Source organism: Pseudorca crassidens, chromosome 2 (genome assembly GCF_039906515.1).
Source record: "Pseudorca crassidens isolate mPseCra1 chromosome 2, mPseCra1.hap1, whole genome shotgun sequence".
Classification (NCBI taxonomy): domain Eukaryota; kingdom Metazoa; phylum Chordata; class Mammalia; order Artiodactyla; family Delphinidae; genus Pseudorca; species Pseudorca crassidens.
Genome location: NC_090297.1, coordinates 137,937,052 through 137,957,239, shown reverse-complemented (window position 1 = coordinate 137,957,239; position 20,188 = coordinate 137,937,052). Strand labels below are relative to the sequence as shown.

Genomic DNA, 20,188 nt, shown 5'->3' with positions numbered 1-20,188 from the left:
GAAAGAATAAAATTTAAAGTGAATATATAAAGAAAACTAATAATCACTGGGAACCTAGGTAATTGACAAGTGGATTACATAAACCATTATCGATTTAATTTTCATAGCAACCTGAGGTAACTACTATTTTTCCAATTTTATAAATAAATAAAGAAACAAAGGCTCAGAGATTTTAGGAAATTTGCCCCAAATCACAAAGACAGTGGGGTTCAAATCCAGGTGTATCAGAATTCCAGAACCTAAACTTCGTTTATTCATTATTCCATGATGCAATACGGACCTCAATTTTCAACAATTCACATGTTCAAAACTAAACTGTGGAACTTCCCTGGTGGTGCAGTGGTTAAGAATCCACCTGCCAACGTAGGGACACGGGTTTGATCCCTGGTCTGGGAAGATCCCACATGCCGCGGAGCAACTAAGCCCGTGCCACAACTACTGAGCCTGCACTCTAGAGCCCACGAGCCACAGCTACTGAGCCTGTGCATCACAACCACTGAAGCCCGTGCGCCTAGAGCCCATACTCTGCAACAAGAGAAGCCACCGCAACGAGAAGCCTGTGCACTGCGACAAAGGGTAGCCCCCACAAGGCAACAAAGGGTAGCGCAACTAGAGAAAGCCCACGCACAACAACGAAGACCCAATGCAGCCAAAAAAAAAACCACTAAATTGTGACTATTTTATTGCTTATGATTTTATTCAGAGTTTGCCTATTTAAAAGCATAAGACCCACCCATATTCCCCTTTTCCTTAAACCTGAAAAACTCTTCTCCAGGAAATCTTATTGGTTTTAGCCTCTGGTACACATTCTGTCCCAGAGGTCTCTCTAGTTCTTCTTCCCACTCTCTTCCTCCTCATCACAATGCAAAACAAAAATCCTAATTTCTAGAAATTTTTGATTAATAAGACAATTGACAACACAGGTTTACTATATTTTCTTACATAAATTATATAGGAAAAATAAACATACACAGACTTCAATGGCAACAGCAGAACATTCCTTGGAGTGACCCTAAGTCATCACTACAAATAATTTGCACTGCAATTATATAGCTATTCATAGAAAGAGTTCCTGAATACATGGTAAAAAAGGGGAGATGATATCTTTGTGGACAAATCTTCATGCTATACAACTTTCTTAGATACCATCTAAAATAAAGATCAAACAAATTTTATTATACTCTCCCACACTGCTCCCCAAAGGAAAGATATAGCCTAGCCTCACTGTGATTCCAGCATCACACAAAACCCACTTTTTAAGTTCTTCTTTGCTAAACAAGAAGACAAAAAAAAAAACCTCTTTAGTTGCAACATGTACAGTAAATAACATACAATTTTATAGCATATTAACAAAATCAAATTACCAGCTGACTTAGGCAACAGATCCAAAGAAATTAAGAGTTTATACCATATCTGGCTCATATCAATTACACAAAAAAATATCTGAAAAGTTAATCACGGAATATTTTCCAAATCTGATGAAAGTTATAAACCCAGATATCTAAGAAGCTCAATAAACTTTGAGCATTTGAGCACAAAAGAAAACCATACAAAGGCACTGTAATCAAATGGCTGAAAAGCAATGATAAAGAGAAAATCTTAAGAGCAGGCAGAGAAAAAAATAAAGATAAGAATAATGGCAAAATTCTTATCAGAAAAAATGCAAGCCAGAAGATAATGGAATAATATCTTTAAACTAGTGAAAGAAAAAAAAAGAACAAACCCCAAATCCTATCAATCTATAATTTTATATCCAGCAAAAATATCCTTTAAAACTGAAGGTGAAACAGATATTTTTAGAAACACAAAAGGTGAGAAAATTTGATGCCAATAGATCAATACCATAAGAAATATTAAAAACAAGCTCTTGAGGCTGTTAGAAAATGGTACCAGACGGAAACCTGGAACTATACAAAGAGATGAGGAGTGTCAGAAATAATAAACATGTAAGTAAATGTAACTTTCTTCTTCTGTTTTTTTAAAATTTATTTATTTAATTTTTGGCTGCGTTGGGTCTTTGTTGCTGCGCACAGGCTTTCTCTAGTTGCGGCGAGCGGGGGCTACTCTTCATTGCGGTGTGCAAGCTTCTCCTTGTGGTGGCTTCTCTTGTTGCAGAGCACGGGCTCTAGGCACGTGGGCTTCAGTAGTTGTGGCACACAGGCTCATTAGTTGGGGCTCGCGGGCTCTAGAGCGCAGGCTCAGTAGTTGTGGCGCACCGGCTTAGCTGCTCCGCGGCATGTGGGATCTTCCTGGTCCAGGGCTCGAACCTGTGTCCCCTGCATAGGCAGGCGGATTCTTAACCGGTGCGCCACCAGGGAAGTCCTACTGCTTCTTTTTTTAACCAGGTATAAGGCACCATGCTAAGAACTTTTACTTTGTTATCTAATTTATTCCTTCTCAAACCCTAGGAAACATATTATTTCCATTCTAACACTGAGGAAACTGGAATCAAAAGGTTAGATAACTTACCCAAGATCATACACCCCGTTTTCAAACTCAGGGCTGCCAGAAAGTAAAGGCCTTACTCTTAAATCACTATACCTTTAAGTGCTGTGCTTGGCTAATGCTCATATTGGAGTATCAGGCTAAACTTTCTGATAATATAGCTCCACTTTTGAAAGCAAAGTAACACACTGACAAGGTAAATCCCATGAGAGATATAACAGCTTTCGATATAAGAATTATCCTGAACATAACAAGAAAAAGACAAGTAGAAAAAGTACCAAATTCAAATAGAGTTAGAAAACAAAACAAAACAAGGAAACACATGAAGACATAAACAAGGCCAGAGCAAAGAGTCATAACAGACATTAGTAAACTGAAATACATTCATACATGCTTTGAATGAATATTCATCAACCATATGCAAAGATTCCACTATGCATCAGGCACTGCAGAGGCCTTAGGGATACAAGTGTTAGCAAAACAGTCCCTGTCCTCAATTAAAAAAAGAGTCTTTGGAGTTAAAAACAGAAGCCTTTGGTGACCTGACCAAGTATAGTTTCAGTGGAGAGGTAGGGGTAGAAACCAGAGAACAATGGGTTGAGGGAGTCAGTATAGATGATGTTTATAAGGTGATAAATGGGGAAGATAAATATAGAACAAATGCTAGGGAAGGACAGGTTAAGGGAAGCTTGCTCAAATGTTTATGACAAAGCTCCAATTAAGGAGGGAAAAGGTTGAATATAAAAAAAGTCTGTGGGCTTCCCTGATGGCGCAGTGGTTAAGAATCCACCTGCCAATGCAGGGGACACAGGTTTGAGCGCTGGTGCGGGAAGATCCCACATGCCAGTGGAGCAACTAAGCCCATGCTCCACAACTACTGAGCCTGCGCTCTAGAGCCTGTGAGCCACAACTACCGAAGCCCACACACCTAGAGTCCATGCTCCACAGCAAGACCGCAATAAGAAGCCCGCACACGCAACAAAGAGTAGCTCCAGCTCACCGCAACTGAAGAAAGCCCGTAATCAGAAATGAAGACCCAACGCAGCCAAAAGTAAATTAAAAAAAAAAAAAAAGTCTATGAGATCCAGAGCAAAAACAACGAAAACCACCTTAATAAGGAAGATGAGAACCTTTTCCTTTCTAAGAGCGACAGAGGCAAGGGCTAGGAGAGGAAGGAACAGGAAGCAGATCAGTCCCACCAGAAGGTTTTTATTTTTATGTTCAAATAAAGACCATTTGCTAAGAGAGTAAAACTTCAAGAAAACAGCAAAAGTTTAACTACTGTAAAGAAATGGGCAAAACTGGGGGGAAAATCAACTAATAGATATTGAAGTGGAAGACTGCATTTAAACAACTGGCCAGTCTGTAAGATTTTTTTTTCCAGTGAGGCTATCCATAATACCCAAAGAAGCATACTTTCAGAATCATTCAGAGCAGATTTTCCTAGACAAGTGAGCTGGGAGGACAAGAGGACTGAGGATACTGGTAAGACAGGTTAAAGTAATATATCAAAAAATGGGCAGAAGAGCAAAAACAGGAGGAGGAAGAAAAGAAAAAAGCAGAAAGTGACTAATAGCGAAAAATTTGGAATCTACACTGGAAGTCCTGAACAGAGAAGCAGCTGGATTAATGCGGATCAGGCTGTGGTCAAAATGGAATGGTTGAATGTAAGACTTTAGAGGTAGAAGAATTCTGAAGAATAAACTCTAAGATATAATATGGACATACATAAAGATTAATATATTAAAGAGAAAGATTAAGAGAGAAAAGAACAGAAAAAGAAGAGCTGCGTTTTAAAGAGTGTTCTAAGAAAACATCAGTTCTATGAGCTGTGACATACCTTTGGAAACCCCAACCTCTATCTCCCTCTTGGAGGTTCATAATACACATTAGCATGTTACAAACTATGAGAAGTCTTATATAAAGAATCCAGTTTAACCCCGTATTTTGAAATTTATTTTGCCTTGGATATATTGAGAACCCTAACATATATGAATTTCCCGTGTTCAGCGGAATACACTCTGGGAAATGCTAGAGTATTGGATAGACTTGTCTGTGTGTAATACAAGTAAAGACATCAAGGAATCTGCTTCAAAAAAAAGGTGAGATCATGAGACCTTCAGTACTGATGAGGATGTACAGAAACAGGTACTTTTCAAACACTGCTAGGGCCAGAATAAACAGTACAAACTTTCTGGCAACATCTACCAGGCATTATTTCCCCATTGCTGCTGTAACAGATTACCACTAATTTAGTGGCTTAAAACAACACAAATTTTATTCTCTTACAGGTCTGAAAGTCAGAAGCCTGAGTGAGTCTCGGTAAAAATCAAGGTATCACCATGGCTGTGCTGCTTTCTGGAGGCTCTAGGGAAGAAACCTAGTTTTTGCGTTTTCCTTGTTATTGAGACTACCTGCATTCTTTGGCTTGTGACCCCCTTCCATTCCAACAGGATGTTATCCTCTGTGGTTCTTTTCTTTTCTTTTAAATTTATTTACTTATTTTTTGGCTGCTTTGGGTCTTTGTTGCTGCACGCGGGCTTTCTCTAGTTGAGGCGAGCAGGGGCTACTCTTCGTTGCAGTGCGTGTGCTTCTCACTGCGGTGGCTTCCCTTGTTGTGGAGCACGGGCTCTAGGTGCGTGGGTTTCAGTAGCTGTGGCACGTGTGCTCAGCAGTCATGGCTCTCAGGCTCTAGAGCACAAGCTCAGTAGTTGTGGCACACAGGCTTAGTTGCTCCGCGGCATGTGGGATCTTCCCAGACCAGGGCTTGAACCCGTGTCCCCTGTATTGGCAGGCAGATTCTTAACCGCTGTGCCACCAGGGAAGTCATGTCTCTCTGGTTCTGATTCTTCTGCTTCCTTCTTCCACAGTTAAAGGATTCTTGTGATTACACTGGGCCCACCAAAAAATCCATGATAATCTCTTTATTTTAAGGTCAGCTGATTAGTAACCTTAATTTCTTTCCCCTTGCCATGTAACATAATATATTCATAAGTTCTGGGGATCAGGATGTAGACGTCTTTTGGGAGGCGTGTTATTCTGCCTACCACGCTTAACAAAATATTCTGAAATGTGCATATCTTGTCATTCAAATAAGCATGCACAAGAATATGTGTGTACCAGGATGTTCATTACAGCATTTTTTAATAATAATAAAGTATTGGTAACAACACACATTTTCACTGTTAGGAATTCAGTTTAGAAAATTACAGTACTCCTGTAATTTTCAGCATGCTGACGTTTCCAATGATGCTTTAGATATATAATTATGAACATGTCTTTGATAAAATGTCAAGTGACAAAAGAAAGATTACAAACTATATAAATGAGAACAATCCCAGTTGTTAAAACTAAATACATACATATGTTTATACAAGTATGTGAATGCTAATATACATATAAAAAAATAACTGAAAGGCTACACAACCCTGGATGGTAGGGTGACTATAAGTTCCTGTGTGCCTCGAACAGTCCAGATTTATGCCTGATGTCCCAGCAATAATTAGCACTCTCTTTCACTGTTATATGATCACTCTTAAAATTTTCTGGGTTTTGTTTTGTTTAAAACAAGTATGTATTACTTTCCTGGATGCAGAAGTGGCAAGAACCAGATCTATATTACACGTGAAATTTTAAAAAACTAAAGTAATTTTTAAGAAATATGTTTTCTAATATATGAATCTGCAAACACTAATTGTGAATCATCTAAATTATATATATATTATACCACTTGACAGCATCAATGGCAAACAGATACCAAAAGGGAAAATTTTTCATTTTTAAAAGCACTGCCCAAGTGTGTACAGTGGACAAGGAGGGAGCAGATTAAGGCCAATGCCAACTCTGCCACTAATGAGGTACTCATTTTCCTTCTCTACAAAATGCCAATCCAGTTATGTAAGGTTATTGGATAGAAGAACTTAAGAAGACAATTATATAAAAGCATTCTGAAAAGTATAAAGCACTAGTAAAATGTAAGATGATACTCTTGAGGAATAAAACAGCCTACTTCACAGTTAAGACCTGTCAACTACCTTATACCCATTTAAGGCACAATTGCTGCCAACCAACTCAAAGACTACAAGTTTTAAGGTATATATTCATATTCAGAAATGCAGAAAATGAAAACAATGCATAAATTAGGCTCTTTACCCACCTAGAACTATGGTGGGTTTTATATATACATCTTCCCATGTAATTCTCCCAATACTTCTATCATTGTCATTTTATAGACAGGAAAATACAGATCAAAGAGCTAAAACTAGAGAGGCTTAAGGTCACACAGCAGAGCTGGGATCTGAACTCAGGACAACCTAAATACAAATTAGGCCAATCTTAATTCAAAGGCTTTGCTCATTCAACTCACTACAGTATGTTGTTTTCATAGGAAGCCAAAAAAAACCCTGTATTGGTTTACAGACAACCTAATTAACATATTTTTTTCTTTTTTTAAAATTAATTAACATATTTTCAATTAGCAAGTGACTAACATTTTCAGAATCTATGACCAATATGCCTTAACCTTTGAGTTGTGCTTCTTAATATTCTGACCTTTTTTCATGGAAAAGCAAAGCGAAACTAATGATTATTTTAGACAAATAATGTTATTATTTCAGTTATCTAAACTAAGCAGAATTTTCTTTTTTTTTTTTTTTGGGCTGCACTGTGTGGCTTGTGGGACCTTAGTTCCCTGAGCAGGGATTGAACCCAGGCCCTCGGCAGTGACAGCACAGAGTCCTAACCACTGGACCACCAGGGAATTCCCTAAACTAAGCAGAATTTGAGAAATATGTATTTTAGATATTAAAACACAAAATTTTCACTTTAAAATATCTACACAAACTGCGTATGTGTGCAGAAGTACAAAATTTTGCAGATGCCCTAAGATACTTTTTATATCCAAATTCATCCTGTGGTGGTTCTCTTAGCACTATGCTTTTTATCTTTTCCCACCAGCAATAAAAAAATTTTCAAGTAAGTATACCTCTAACTCATCTTTTCTTTGAATACCATCTTCCAATTCCATTTTACTCTGATTATCTTATATCTCATCACCACACAGTATCTCAAAGAAAATTTGGTTAGCTGTTGCCTGGTGAAGAACTAAATAATAATTCATGACCTTTCTAAGAAGCAGTATTAGTAAAACGCATTCTAATATACTATATTCCAACTAACATAGCACTGAAATAGTAGGGCTTTGGGAAGAGGAGGGAAGGAAAAAGGACTCAACATGGTCAGTGAACCCATGGAGTTTTTGGAAATAGACTGAGGATATTAATGCATCAATACAGCAATTCTTTAAATATAATAGATTTCAGAATCATGCTTCTCACTTAAGACAGACACTACAGAAGGGAAAATGCCATCAAGAACTGTGGGAACAAAATGTTAATGATCAAAAGGGTCTACAACGGTTTTTTTTCTTTATGACAGATTTGAAAAAGTTAAATCCAAAGAGACTTCACTTAATGTTCTGATCTCATCGCCCAATGCTACAGAACTCCTTTCCGTACCTCCGCCTTCCATGTTTGATCTCAACAGGTGAGGGATTCTATAAAATAAGTCTATAAACTCAAAGTTATTTTCAGAATTTTCATGTATTCATTAAAACTCCCCCCATAATAATTTAATAATGTTCCAAATAACTAATTTTTGCCTAAGATGAGGCTACTGTCAAAAACATGGAAAGGAAATTTAAATATTTATGTATCTTAAAGAAAATACTGGAGGCATTACATAAATTTCTCATCTCTTCGTATTCTAGTAGAAATACATACAACGAACATCAGCCATTTAAGTATAAATTATTCCCGTAAGGCTAATGAAAGGTTTATTGAAAGAGCACCTTAGACTCCCAAAGGAAATGCAGAACAAGATTTAGAGTTCCTCCAACACACAGTCCCCAAGCATTTACTCATTCTGCCTGCTACATTCTTCCCTTTTTTTTTCCCCCCACTGGAAAATAACTTTATTGAGATTCTACCAGCTGTATAATCTGTTCTGACATTAGGCCCCTTCTTCCTTTGCAATTCGGTCCTTCTTAAGCGGTCCCATGAACGCTTCCTTCTCCTCCACAGTCTGGAAGCAGCCATGGCCAAATTTGGAGGTGGTGTCAATAAACTTAAGGTCAATCTTCTCCAGGGCCCGCCGTTTGGTCTGCACCAGCAAGGACTTGCCAAGGGTGAGCACTTGCTTCTTGGTTCCTACCACGCAGCCTTTGAGCATGACAAAGTTATTGGTCACTTCACCGTAGTGGACAAAGCCACCCAGAGGGTTGATGCTCTTGTCAGACAGATCATAATCAGTAAAGGCACTGTTCTTGATCAGTTTGCCATCCTTGATGAGGTAGCCCTGGCCAATCTTGTAGATCTTCTTGTTGATCTCGGTGTGGTGATGGTAGCCTTTCTGCCCGGCCTGAGCCACAGAGAAGGCCACCCATGCAGGATGCCACGCCCCAATACAGGCAACCTTGCGCAGCCCTCGGTGGGTCTTACGGGGCAGCTTCTTGGTGTGCCAACGGCTGGTGACCCCTTTGTAGCCTTTGCCCTTGGTCACCCCAATGACATCAATCATCTCATCCTGCCCAAACACTTGGTTCACAGGGACCTGCTGCTCTAGCCTCTCTTGGGCCCAGTCCAGTTTTTCGGCCTCAGTGCCTCCGTTCAGCTGGATCTCCATGAGGTGGGCCTTCTTCTGGCGTAGAGGAAGCAGGCGCATCTGGGTGTGGGCAATGACATGAATGACCTGGTAGTACTTCTTCAAGCTGCTGAAGTCCCTCTCCAGCTGCGTCTTGCCATCTACATCCTGCCACTTCTTGCAGTATTTGGTGAAGGCCTTCTTCTTAGATTTACGCCAGTTCTTATAGAAGCGCCTTTTGCATTCATCACTGATGTGCTCAGCAAAGATGGTCTTAAAGGTCCGGAGGCCTCGAGGTGTTTCCATGTAGCCCAAAATGACCATGGGTGGCGTCTCCACGATGGTCACAGCCTCCACAACTTCCTTCTTGTTCACCTTGGACCCTGGCCTATCGACCTCCCTCACAATGTGGGTCATGCCAGCCTTGTAGCCGAGGAAGGCTGTGAGGTGCACAGGCTTGGAAGAGTCATCCTTGGGGAAGCTCTTCACCTTCCCGTGGTGCCGGCTGCTGCGCTTCCGAGGCAGAAAGCCCAGGGACCCATGCCTGGGAGCGGAGAACTTCCTGTGAGACATCCTGCCGTCGGATGCTGCCGGTAGAGCTTCTCTTCTTTCTTTACCTGACTAATCCTACTCATCCTGTAAGACTGGGCTCTTGAGTTCAACTCCAGAAGCTATCTCTGAACTCCCGGGCAGTAAAAGTTCCACTTCCCTCAATATACTCATGGCATCCCTTGAAAACATTTACCTTGGTATTTACCACATTACAGCTGCCCCTTGCTATCAGCAGGGGATTGATCCCCAAATGCTCAAGTCCCTTATATAAAATGGTATAGTATTTGCATATAGCCTTTGTACATCCTCCCCATCCTCCTGTATACTTTAAAGCATCTTTAGATTACTTATAATACCTAATCCAATGTAAATGCTATGTAAATAGCTGTAAATACAATGTAAATGCTACGTACACAGTTGCCTGCACTTGGCAAATTCAAGTTTTGCTTTTTGAACTTTCTGAAAAATTTTTTCCCCAATATTTTCCATCCGCAGTTGGTTATATCCACGAATGTGGAACCCGCAGATACAGAGGGCCAACTGTATATTGAAATATCTGTGCAACATCCATCTCCCTCAGGAGACCACTAGCCTAAGAAACAAAAATCAGTTCATTTGCCTTTATATTCTTAGAGCCTAGCACTGGCATTCGTAAGTAATCCATAAATGTTTTGCAAAAATGAAACAAAGCATGAAAACTCTATTCAACACCCATTATGTACATTACGCATTTAAAAATTGCTGAGACATGATCTCTATCATACTCAGTCTAGCTGCAGAGATAATTCACGTACATTAAAAAAAGAGGTCGGGGCTTCCCTGGTGGCGCAGTGGTTAAGAATCCGCCTGTCAATGCAGGGGACACGGGTTCAAGCCCTGGTCCGGGAAGATGCCACATGCCACGGAGCAACTAAGCCCGTGCGCCACAACTACTGAGCCTGCGCTCTAGAGCCCACGAGCCACAACTACTGAAGCCCATGCGCCTAGAGCCCGTGCTCCACAACAAGAGAGGCCACCGCAATGAGAAGCCCACGCACCGCAATGAAGAGTAGCCCCCACTCGCCGCAACTAGAGAAAGCCTGTGCGCAGCAACGAAGACCCAAGGCAGCCAAAAATAAATAAATAAATAAATTTATTAAAAAAAAAAAAAAAAGAGGTCACTACAAATTTAAGAAATTATAAGTACCAAATGACTGAGAGACAGGAAATACTACAGAAAGTCAATGACTGCAGAAATCACCCGGGTGGACATGAAATTTTCCCACAGAAGGTGAAACTTAAGAGAGTGGAGGATAGTACCTCCTGCAGGGGAAATGGCCTTGGAAGACAGATTAAAGCAGGAGTGGATAAACCATGTTTAGAAGACAATGAGTAGGTTACTCTAGCTAGGGCAGTTGACTCTTTTCAAGAGGTAAGGAGATATCATGTGACAGAGATAGACGAGGGTCATTTTATGGAAGGCCAAGAATGCCAAACTAAGGAGCTGAAGTGAGGGAAAGCCACATACAAATGCTTGTAAATAGAAGCAATGCAAAATTAATTGGCGGGGGTGTGGGGGGGGGACAGGTGGTGGAGTCTGAAGGAGAACCGGAATTTAGTAAACATATGTGAACTTTTTTTTTTTTTTAAAGGCTGACCACAATTTTATGAGATCAATGTTCAATTTAAAGATAAAGAAATCATGGGCTTCCCTGGTGGCGCAGTGGTTGAGAGTCTGCCTGCCGATGCAGGGGACGCAGGTTCATGCCCCGGTCCGGAAAGATCCCACATGCCGCGGAGCGGCTGGGCCCGTGAGCCATGGCCGCTGAGCCTGCGCGTCCGGAGCCTGTGCTCCGCAACGGGAGAGGTCACAACAGTGAGAGGCCCGCGTACCGCCAAAAAAAAAAAAAAAAAAAAGATAAAGAAATCAAGACCCAGAGATGTTGTTAGTTCAAAAACAGAGAAAGTAGTGGGTAGTGTTTAAAAACCCAAAGTCAATGCTTTCTTCTTGCTACTTCCAAGAACTGCAGGCAAGGTACAAGGTGAATACTATTTCAACAGTTATATATATAAATTGACAGTGCTGGAAATAGAAAAGAACAGACAACAGGAAGGCAGCATTTCCAAAGTGGTGTATGTGTGGAAGAGGGTGAGGAAAAAACTGGGAGAACTCAAAGATGACTGCAAGGTTTTAAACCTGAATGGGAGGATGGGGAGTGGCAGCACCAATGAGGAAAATGAGAAAACATGAGGGATAGGGGAGAAGAGACGGGTAAGGATTAATTAAGAGTTTACCTTTAAGAGTGCTGACTTTGCTGTGACAGAAAGACTTCTAAAATTAGGAATGTCCAGAAGGCAGAGGTGCAAAATTATCAATTAGTCAGTGCCAGTGGCTAAATTCCAGGCTTTATATTGACACATAGCTAAAACTTACATGCTTACTATATGCCAGAACTATCCCAAGCACTTTACATGTTAACTCACTTGACCTTTATAACTCTAAGGGATAGATGCTACTACTACCCTCACTTTTCAGATGTGGAAACTGAGGTACAGAAAACTTAAGCAGCTTGCTCAAGGTAATGCAGTTAGTAAGTGTTAGAGCTGTGCTTTGGATCCAGGCAGTTCTGCCCCAGAGACCATGCTCTAAACCACTGGTCCCCAACCTTTTTAGCACCAGGGACTGGTTTTATGGAAGACAATTTTTCCACGGATTGGGGGGGGGATGGTTTCAGGATGATTCAAGTGCATTACATTTATTGTGCACTTTATTTCTATTATTATTACATTGTAATATATAATGAAACAATTACACAACTCACCATAATGCTGACAGGAGGCAGAGCTCAGGTGGTAATGAAAGTGATGAGGAGTGGCTGTAAATACAGGTGAAGCTTTGCTAGCTCACTCACCAGCCGCTCACCTCCTGAGGTGCAGCCCGGTTCCTAACAGGCCACGGGCCGATGGTGATCCGGGGGTTGGGGACCTCTGCTCTAAACCACTATACTCACTATACTCAATTGCACTTTGTTATGTATGATCCTATGCTTATGCCTATTTCACTAAATAGTTTATAAACTCTCTGAATGGCAGGTATGATATCTTTTACCAATTTGTCTCTGCAGGACTTAGCACAGTGATTTATACTAAGTAGGTGCCTGACAGATTTTAAACAATGATGATGGGGTGACAGCAAAGTACCGTGATTTCTGAGGAAAAAAAATGTTAAAAGAAAATAGAGGAATATGGCCATGCTTTTCTTTTTGCCATAAGTGGGGTGAGGTAGACCAGGAAAGTAAGATAAAATAAGAATCAGAATCTCAGTGCTAAAAACAACAGAGCTCACGAAGTTCCTGTACGGCCGCTGTGCGTACATCATAGCAGCTATGAACTATGTGGTAATTATGTACTTACTTATAGGCCTGGTAAAACTACTTGAGGGTATATTCTCATTTCATCTCCAGGGACCTGGGATATATCTTGGTGCAAACTGAATGTTTACTGATGGGATGGATGGATGCATATGAGAGGGACACAGAAAGATAGAGAAAGGAGAGCAAAAGTCTGTGTGTGAAAGAGAGGAAAACAATCAATGGATGAATTTGGCCATTAGGTCTCTGGCATCTTTGGAAAGGTTAATTCCAATAAAGTGCTAAGGAAAAATAGCTGGATTACAAGGGACTAAGGAAAAGAAGATGGTAAATAAAAGGAAAAAGAGGGCTTCCCTGGTGGCACAGTGGTTGAGAGTCGGCCTGCCGATGCAGGGGACACGGGTTCGTGCCCTGGTCCGGGAAGATCCCACATGCCGCGGAGCGGCTGGGCCCGTGAGCCATGGCCGCTGAGCCTGCGCGTCCGGAGCCTGTGCTCCGCAACAGGAGAGGCCACAACAGCGAGAGGCCCGCGTACCGCCAAAAAAAAAAAAAAAAAGAGAAAACACAGTACAGGGCACACTTGAAATTGTTAGCCATAAAGGAAAGGTAAGGAAGGACAGAGCTTAAAAGGAAAACGGGAACAGGAAAGAATTTTTAACAGAAGGCTGATATTGGTCCACAAAAGAGAAGACTAGTAAAGGGAATAATTAAGAAGACTAAAAGAAGAGAGACAGCACATCTGAAATAAAGTTCTGGAGGAATAATATATAAGCAAGAGCAGAGGTAAAGAAAGGCATTCTGCAGGACTCTACTAGCCAAACTGTTTTTCCCTTTTTGAGACCTATACCAGCCATCAAGTCTTCAGGAACCACCACTTCACATATCTCTAGCTCTCTGTCCATAACCAATCTTATGCAAGAAAAACTTAGAAAGGCCTGGCCAGAGTTCTAATGTCATATATTAAATGGGAGTGAATAAAATTTTTAAAAATGTATTTGGAATAAAGGAGCCATGAGATGCCTGAAATGTCAATTTACCCAATAATCCACTTTTTAAAAGTCCCATCCATATTTCAAAACCCAGATAAAGTCTCACCTCCTCCAAGATACCTTCCTCACCCCAACTCCGTTGGAATAAAGTTCTTTTTCCCTAAACTTACACAGTACCTGTTTCTCTATCATATCACTTACCAGTTCATCCACTATTACAGTTACTTAAATGTCTTTCTCTAGTATCTTTGAGTTTCCCATAGGCAAACCCCTATAATTGTGCTTTGCACATAGTAAGTGTTCAATAACTGCCAGTAAAATAAAACACAACTTTTAAAAAAATATATTTAAAACTTGTACAAGTTTCTATGGGTGAAGTCTAAACATAGTAACTAGCCTATCACTACCTAAGAGAAAACTGCTAAGAGAAGCCTTGGAAGTAATCTGTGGCTTTAAGGAGAAGAAAAAAACATGAATCTAAGTGAATCTGCACCCACAGGGAACTTCTGGCAACATGTGGAAACATTTTGGTTGTCACAAATTGGGGAGAATGATACTGGCATCTAGTGGGTAGAGGCCAGGGATGCTGTTAAACATCCTGCGATGCACAGGATTGCACCCTGCAACAAGGAATTATCTAGCACAAACCCTGAACAACACTGTTACTTAGCCTACCTGAGATTCCTAAAGTTTTCTTAACGTAGTCACCTACTCTTTCCACTGACTTAAAAACTGGGTCTCAGGGAAGGTGAAAACAACCTGCCTAAGCAGCTCCACTTACATGTTAACAAGAAAGGAGTTGGTTACAAGTTCTCACTTACCATGTGACATGTTTGCCAAAATGCCATCCCTGTATTTTTCTGTAACTGTTGATTAGCCCTTCTTAGTTATATGTAACCTCCTAGATCACTGTTAAGTCTATCCACAACAATTCAGCAACTAAATTAAAATATAGCTTGATTACAAAACTTAAATGGCAATATGTGATGACCATCTGCCAAAATACCCACCTACAGATGAACAATCCACCATCCAAAAGATATCTGCTTAATAGTGTATTCTCTGAAAAAGATCAATCAGTTAAACAAACCCACCTAAACTTTCAGGTACTCATGCATGCCACCAATAACAAAAATCTGAAAGGCTAGCCACGTTTAGAGATGTAGTTGGAGGCTGCGAATGGTATTTCTCCACCATAAAACAAACTATCCCTTTTCAAGGCTGAACTCCCCTCCACCCCAAAATTGCCTCATGACAAACTTGCTACACTAGTGGGTCCATATCTTATTATAACATATCTTACAAAACAAAACAAAAACTCAGCAAACGCTTCATCTACCATGAAGGTAAAACATAGCAGCTGTTAGTAAGCAAGGAAACACAGGCTAGGACAGGAAGTATACATTTTGAATCCAACCGAAACCACAAGGGAGGCAGAAATTAACTGCTAAAATAATTTAGCCTGTTAATATCCAAGCAGGTAAAATGCTATTAACATTATTATAACAAAAAATAGACTTATAAAGCCTCAAGAGAGGGTCATTTTTTTTTCAAACAATTTTCCCATGTTTGGTAAATTGGCCATGTTTGGCTGATTTTCTGGGACCAAAGCTATTTTAAATCCTGGGCATGGGAGTGGGAGGGGGCTGGATGGGTCAGGGGGCGACTTCTCAACCATGTGAATTAATATCAGTGTGTGCTATAGGACTTCTTGAAGCTTCTAGCAACAGTGAATATCCAGTCCAGCGTTACCAGATTCTTCCAGAACCTGGAGCCCACCCTATTTAGTATATTTATTTCTCCCAAATGATCCCATGACCTTGTTCGCCTCCCCAGGCTACAATAAGACTCTGCTTGTTAATTTATCCAGTCTCATCCCCTCCCTTTACCTCCCTCTGTCTCAAGATTTACAGTGACATATTTTATCTTACAATATACTGGATATTTTAATTAGTACTTAAATGACAGCCATTTTTCTGCTGTCTCAGAAAAACAACCTTGTGGATGTTATATTCTACTTCTGGTAACAAAGTTTCTGACAAAGAAATGTGCAACTGGAATGCACCTCTCCACCCATAGAGGTATCATGCAAAAAATTTCTAACAAAACAGACGATTTGTAGGCCTTTCCTGTCAGTGGTCTAACGCCAGGGATCAACTTCAAGTGGATCCCACAGGAAAACCTTCAGCATAAAAAGAAATTAAAGATAAAAAGAGGAGAACACTGGAGGAAAGAGGGAGGGGAGTATGAACAGTTGCCTCCCACAGTCACAGCAGATGTCATTCAGTGGCACCGGTGCCACCTTGTACCATCAGATTTGACCTGTTTGGTATTCCCTATGGCTATGATTATTCCACTATCTCATCTTCCAAAACAACTTCAATGATACCTTTCCTGTATGGTACTTCAATACTTCCCCCACCCATTTTTCCAACTTTGACATGTTAATTTCCATATTTCTATTCTTTCAAGTGCTATTCTCTTAAAGCATGAAATTATACCTCACCTACTATCTTCTCTATGGCCTCACCCTTCTTCCACCCTTCTCAAGTGAACTATATTCAATACACCCTATTCTTTTACTCAACAAAGATGTCCAAGTCTTTACAAATCTTTCCATTTTATCATAAATCAAAAGAGAAAACACTGAAATTTTCAATCCGAGTATTAAATTTCCAATGTTATACAGTCTAGAAGCCCCAAATTTAAGACCATTTCTTATTTTTATAAAATATAAGAAAGTATTCTCAACTTAATCATTTGGATAGGAGTCTTATTGGGTCTCCTATTTCAAAAAATGACATTCCCCTTCTAACAAAAAAAATTTCATCATCCTTTCTTGCCCAGAACATCACCCATCCAGAGGATAGGTTTCCTCTCCTTTCATCTATGCTCTACTTCTACAAGTCAAGACCAATTCAGTCCCCTTGCTGTTGAATTCCCTCTTTCTTTGTCTTACTGATGCTTCTTACTGTACATCCTCATTTCTCACTCTTTTGAAACTGCCATCTTACCACCCCACCATTTCAACACCAGACACCCCAGCTCATTTACTCTAAGAAATTAATTCAGCTGAGACAAAACTAATTTTCATCTACATGAGGGAAGATCTGTAGCTATGCAGTCTAAAAATTGCCCAGTCATGGTTGTACACCACTGACAAAGGTAGACAACAAAACTCTTCCTAAAGTGAAAGTCACAAAGAAAAACTGCTATACCCCCAACCACGCTCACTCAGCAATACCCAGCATTCTCCCTGGGTTGTCTACAAAAACCAATGGTTCCATATGCATCAAAGAAAAGAAAGTGAACATAATGCTTCCCGGAACATAGTCTCTAGTCTCTCACAGCAGACTTTATTTTTTAATTTTTAATACAATTTTTAAAGGTTACTTTCCATTTACAGTAATTACAAAATATTGGCTATATTCCCCATGTTGTACAATACATCCTTGAGCCTGTCTCACACCCAACAGTTTGTACCTCCCACTCTTCCACCACTATACTGCACCCCACTCCATCCCCACTGGTAACCACTAGTTACTCACAGCACTTTACTGGAATGATTATCTAAAGAAGAGAAAGAGGGAAATTCTGGCTGGTGCAAGCCTTACTTTATTATCTCTTCCCATTAGCCTCAGACTACTATTAGCCCTAAGACTTGCTTTATTTACTTAGGATAGATGAACAAGATTGAGAAAAGACTGGCTCTCAGGAATTTTTAAGTGATTCCAGGTCCTATGCCTGTTCAGTTTTGCCTATTCAACTTTAGCTGGAAAATTTAGGCTAAACATTGTGTTCATTCTTATTCTTTTCTCCCTCCTTCAATGAACTAAATTCATCTCAAGGTGTCTACTACTGATTCCACAACCTAAGGGTAAGTCTTCCTTACCATGCTAACTTTAAAAACATAAGATACATTAACACAGAAGCCTCTCAAAGCCAACTGATCTTCCCATTAAAAATACCACCACTCAAAAAAAAAAAAAAATACCACCACTCTCCCAATCTGCTTTTCATTATACCTTTCCAGTCCCACTGCTACCACCTTATTTCTAACCCTTAACTGCCCACTACACAGATTCATCTTCCTAATACATAGCCATGGACATGTGATTTCCCTTCTAAACAAATCATCTCAGATTCTCCACTGTCCACCCATTTTAACCATAAACTACAGACCATAATATTCAAGATACTCTCAAATATGGGCACCTAATCAAATAGGCTTTCCCTGACCACGCTTGTTTATAAAAAACAGCACATCCCTATCTTGCTTTATTTTTCTTCCTAGTACTTTGTCACCACCTGGTAAACATATTTATCTGTTCATATGTTCATTTGTTGTATCCTTCTATTAGAAAATACTTTCCCATGTTCACTCTTTGGTTCACCACTGAATCCTCAGTGCCTAGAATACAGTAAGCTCTCAAGCCATACCTGTGGAAAGAATGGATGTCACACAGTATAGCTGATCTGGAGTTAGAAGACCTACATTTGAGTTAGAGCTTCCACATACCAACTATATGATCCTCAACAATTTTAACTTCTTTGGGCTATACTTTCTTCATCTGTAAAAAGAAGGGGGTCAAACTTAATAAGATATGAAACTCTTAAGTTTTTCCAGCTGCATCACCTTACATTCTTGTTTAACTGGACTGAATACCTCCCCCAGCACCCAACTCTCCTTTCCATATATCTCTGCTCAGTTTCCTTACATTTGGATTCCTCCTTCTCAATACACACTTCTCAGAATACTGTTTATCCTTAAGGTCCACTTTAAGTGCCATTTTCTCCTTGAAGCCTAACAAACTGTAAACTCTGCAAGAGGAGGGTGGAGTTCTCATTTTTCTACTCTCAGAAGTTATTATAATGCCTCCCATATAGGTGATCAACAAAATGACTGATGAATCATGTGTATGAATGAGAAAATAAACAAAGGAAACTTTTCCTGATTCATCTCAATTGCTCAGGTAATCTCTTGCCTTTGGACTCTTATAAAACTGGCATCTTTCATGATCCTTACCATATTTTACTTTCCTAATATATACTAATCTGCAAATTCCTTAAAATTAAGGACTGTCCTGATAGTTTCCATATCTCCTCTCTATAGCATCTATCATACATCTTTGCCACAGTTGTATTTATTAAGCTTATCTGATATGTTAAACAACAAAGGGATAATAAAGGAGAAAAAGGACTTCGATATACAGGTATCATTCCAACTGCCCACTGTACAGTTATTGAGCATACATGATGTGTGTTATTAAACTCAGGCATTCCACCATACTTGAAAGATCTCATCATTCCCTCCTCTACACACACTGCTTAATAAAACGATTACTACTTTCAAAAGCAGAATAGCTACCCTCATGTATCACCTAACTACAAACCTTCTCTTGAAACATACATGCAGGGATCCACTCACATATCAATACTTTCACGTCACTAAACAGCTAAAGTGACTTTTCTGCTCATTTCAGACTTCTACCCCGTTCAATTCCCTCCTCCACAAGGTATGAAACCACTTTTAAAATCATTTTCCCATACACCTGCCCTTCTTAGTTCTGCTACTGAAAGACAAAAAGGACCCGTTTCTGGATCTTCCTTCCCCTTTTCTAAGCAGTGGCAACTCCCCAATTAATCCCAGGCTCTGACAATCTTATTTTTCTCTGTCATCAAGATTTTGACCCTCGTTTACCTCTACCTCCAAGCTCTTATTCTGCATCCATGGAAACTTCCTAGCTGCACAATAGCTGGTGCAATATGCTCTCGCCACCATGTACTTGGTTCCAATGTGTCTGCACCTTCTTCCTCCTACAATGTGTGTCAATCGCCCCCTTAACCCTCCCCAGATACACATCACATACTTTCTCACTCTGCACCCATACGTCACTCTACTTCGACATACAAGTTCCTTACACCACTCTAATGAATCCACACGACTCTTAGAATGGTATCTCCCGACTGCACTGATTCTAACCCAGTTTCTTCGGGGGAACCCAACCGCATCCGTAGTGCCTCCTTCTTTCCTCACTTCCTCACCCATTCCCTTCTTTATGCCCTCCACCCGCACTCCGCCAACTAACTACAGATGACATTATTCCTCAGTACTTCCAACCCCAGAATGAAGAACAAACTCCAGCTTCCTGCGGTCTCCCCCTCCTCTAGTCCTCCCTCCCCGGCCCCACACACACCCCAGGTGTGCAGACT

At 40.3% G+C, this 20,188-nt stretch overlaps 2 protein-coding genes and 1 non-coding gene across 8 annotated transcripts in view; all 3 read right to left on the bottom strand.

Moving 5' to 3' along the window:
• The window catches only part of SMG7 (SMG7 nonsense mediated mRNA decay factor), a 71,483-nt gene that overhangs the window by 50,549 nt on the left and 746 nt on the right, over window positions 1-20,188 (bottom strand). The gene's annotated exons all lie outside the window — the stretch shown is intronic.
• Window positions 7,132-7,204, bottom strand: TRNAD-GUC (transfer RNA aspartic acid (anticodon GUC)). Its single transcript has one exon. It is a non-coding gene; the product is annotated as a tRNA-Asp (tRNA).
• LOC137219790 (large ribosomal subunit protein uL3-like) lies at window positions 8,402-9,700 on the bottom strand. The gene has a single exon (XM_067728867.1). The coding sequence runs from the start codon at window positions 9,655-9,657 to the stop codon at window positions 8,455-8,457; it is 1,203 nt and encodes a 400-aa protein (XP_067584968.1). The 5' UTR covers window positions 9,658-9,700; the 3' UTR covers window positions 8,402-8,454.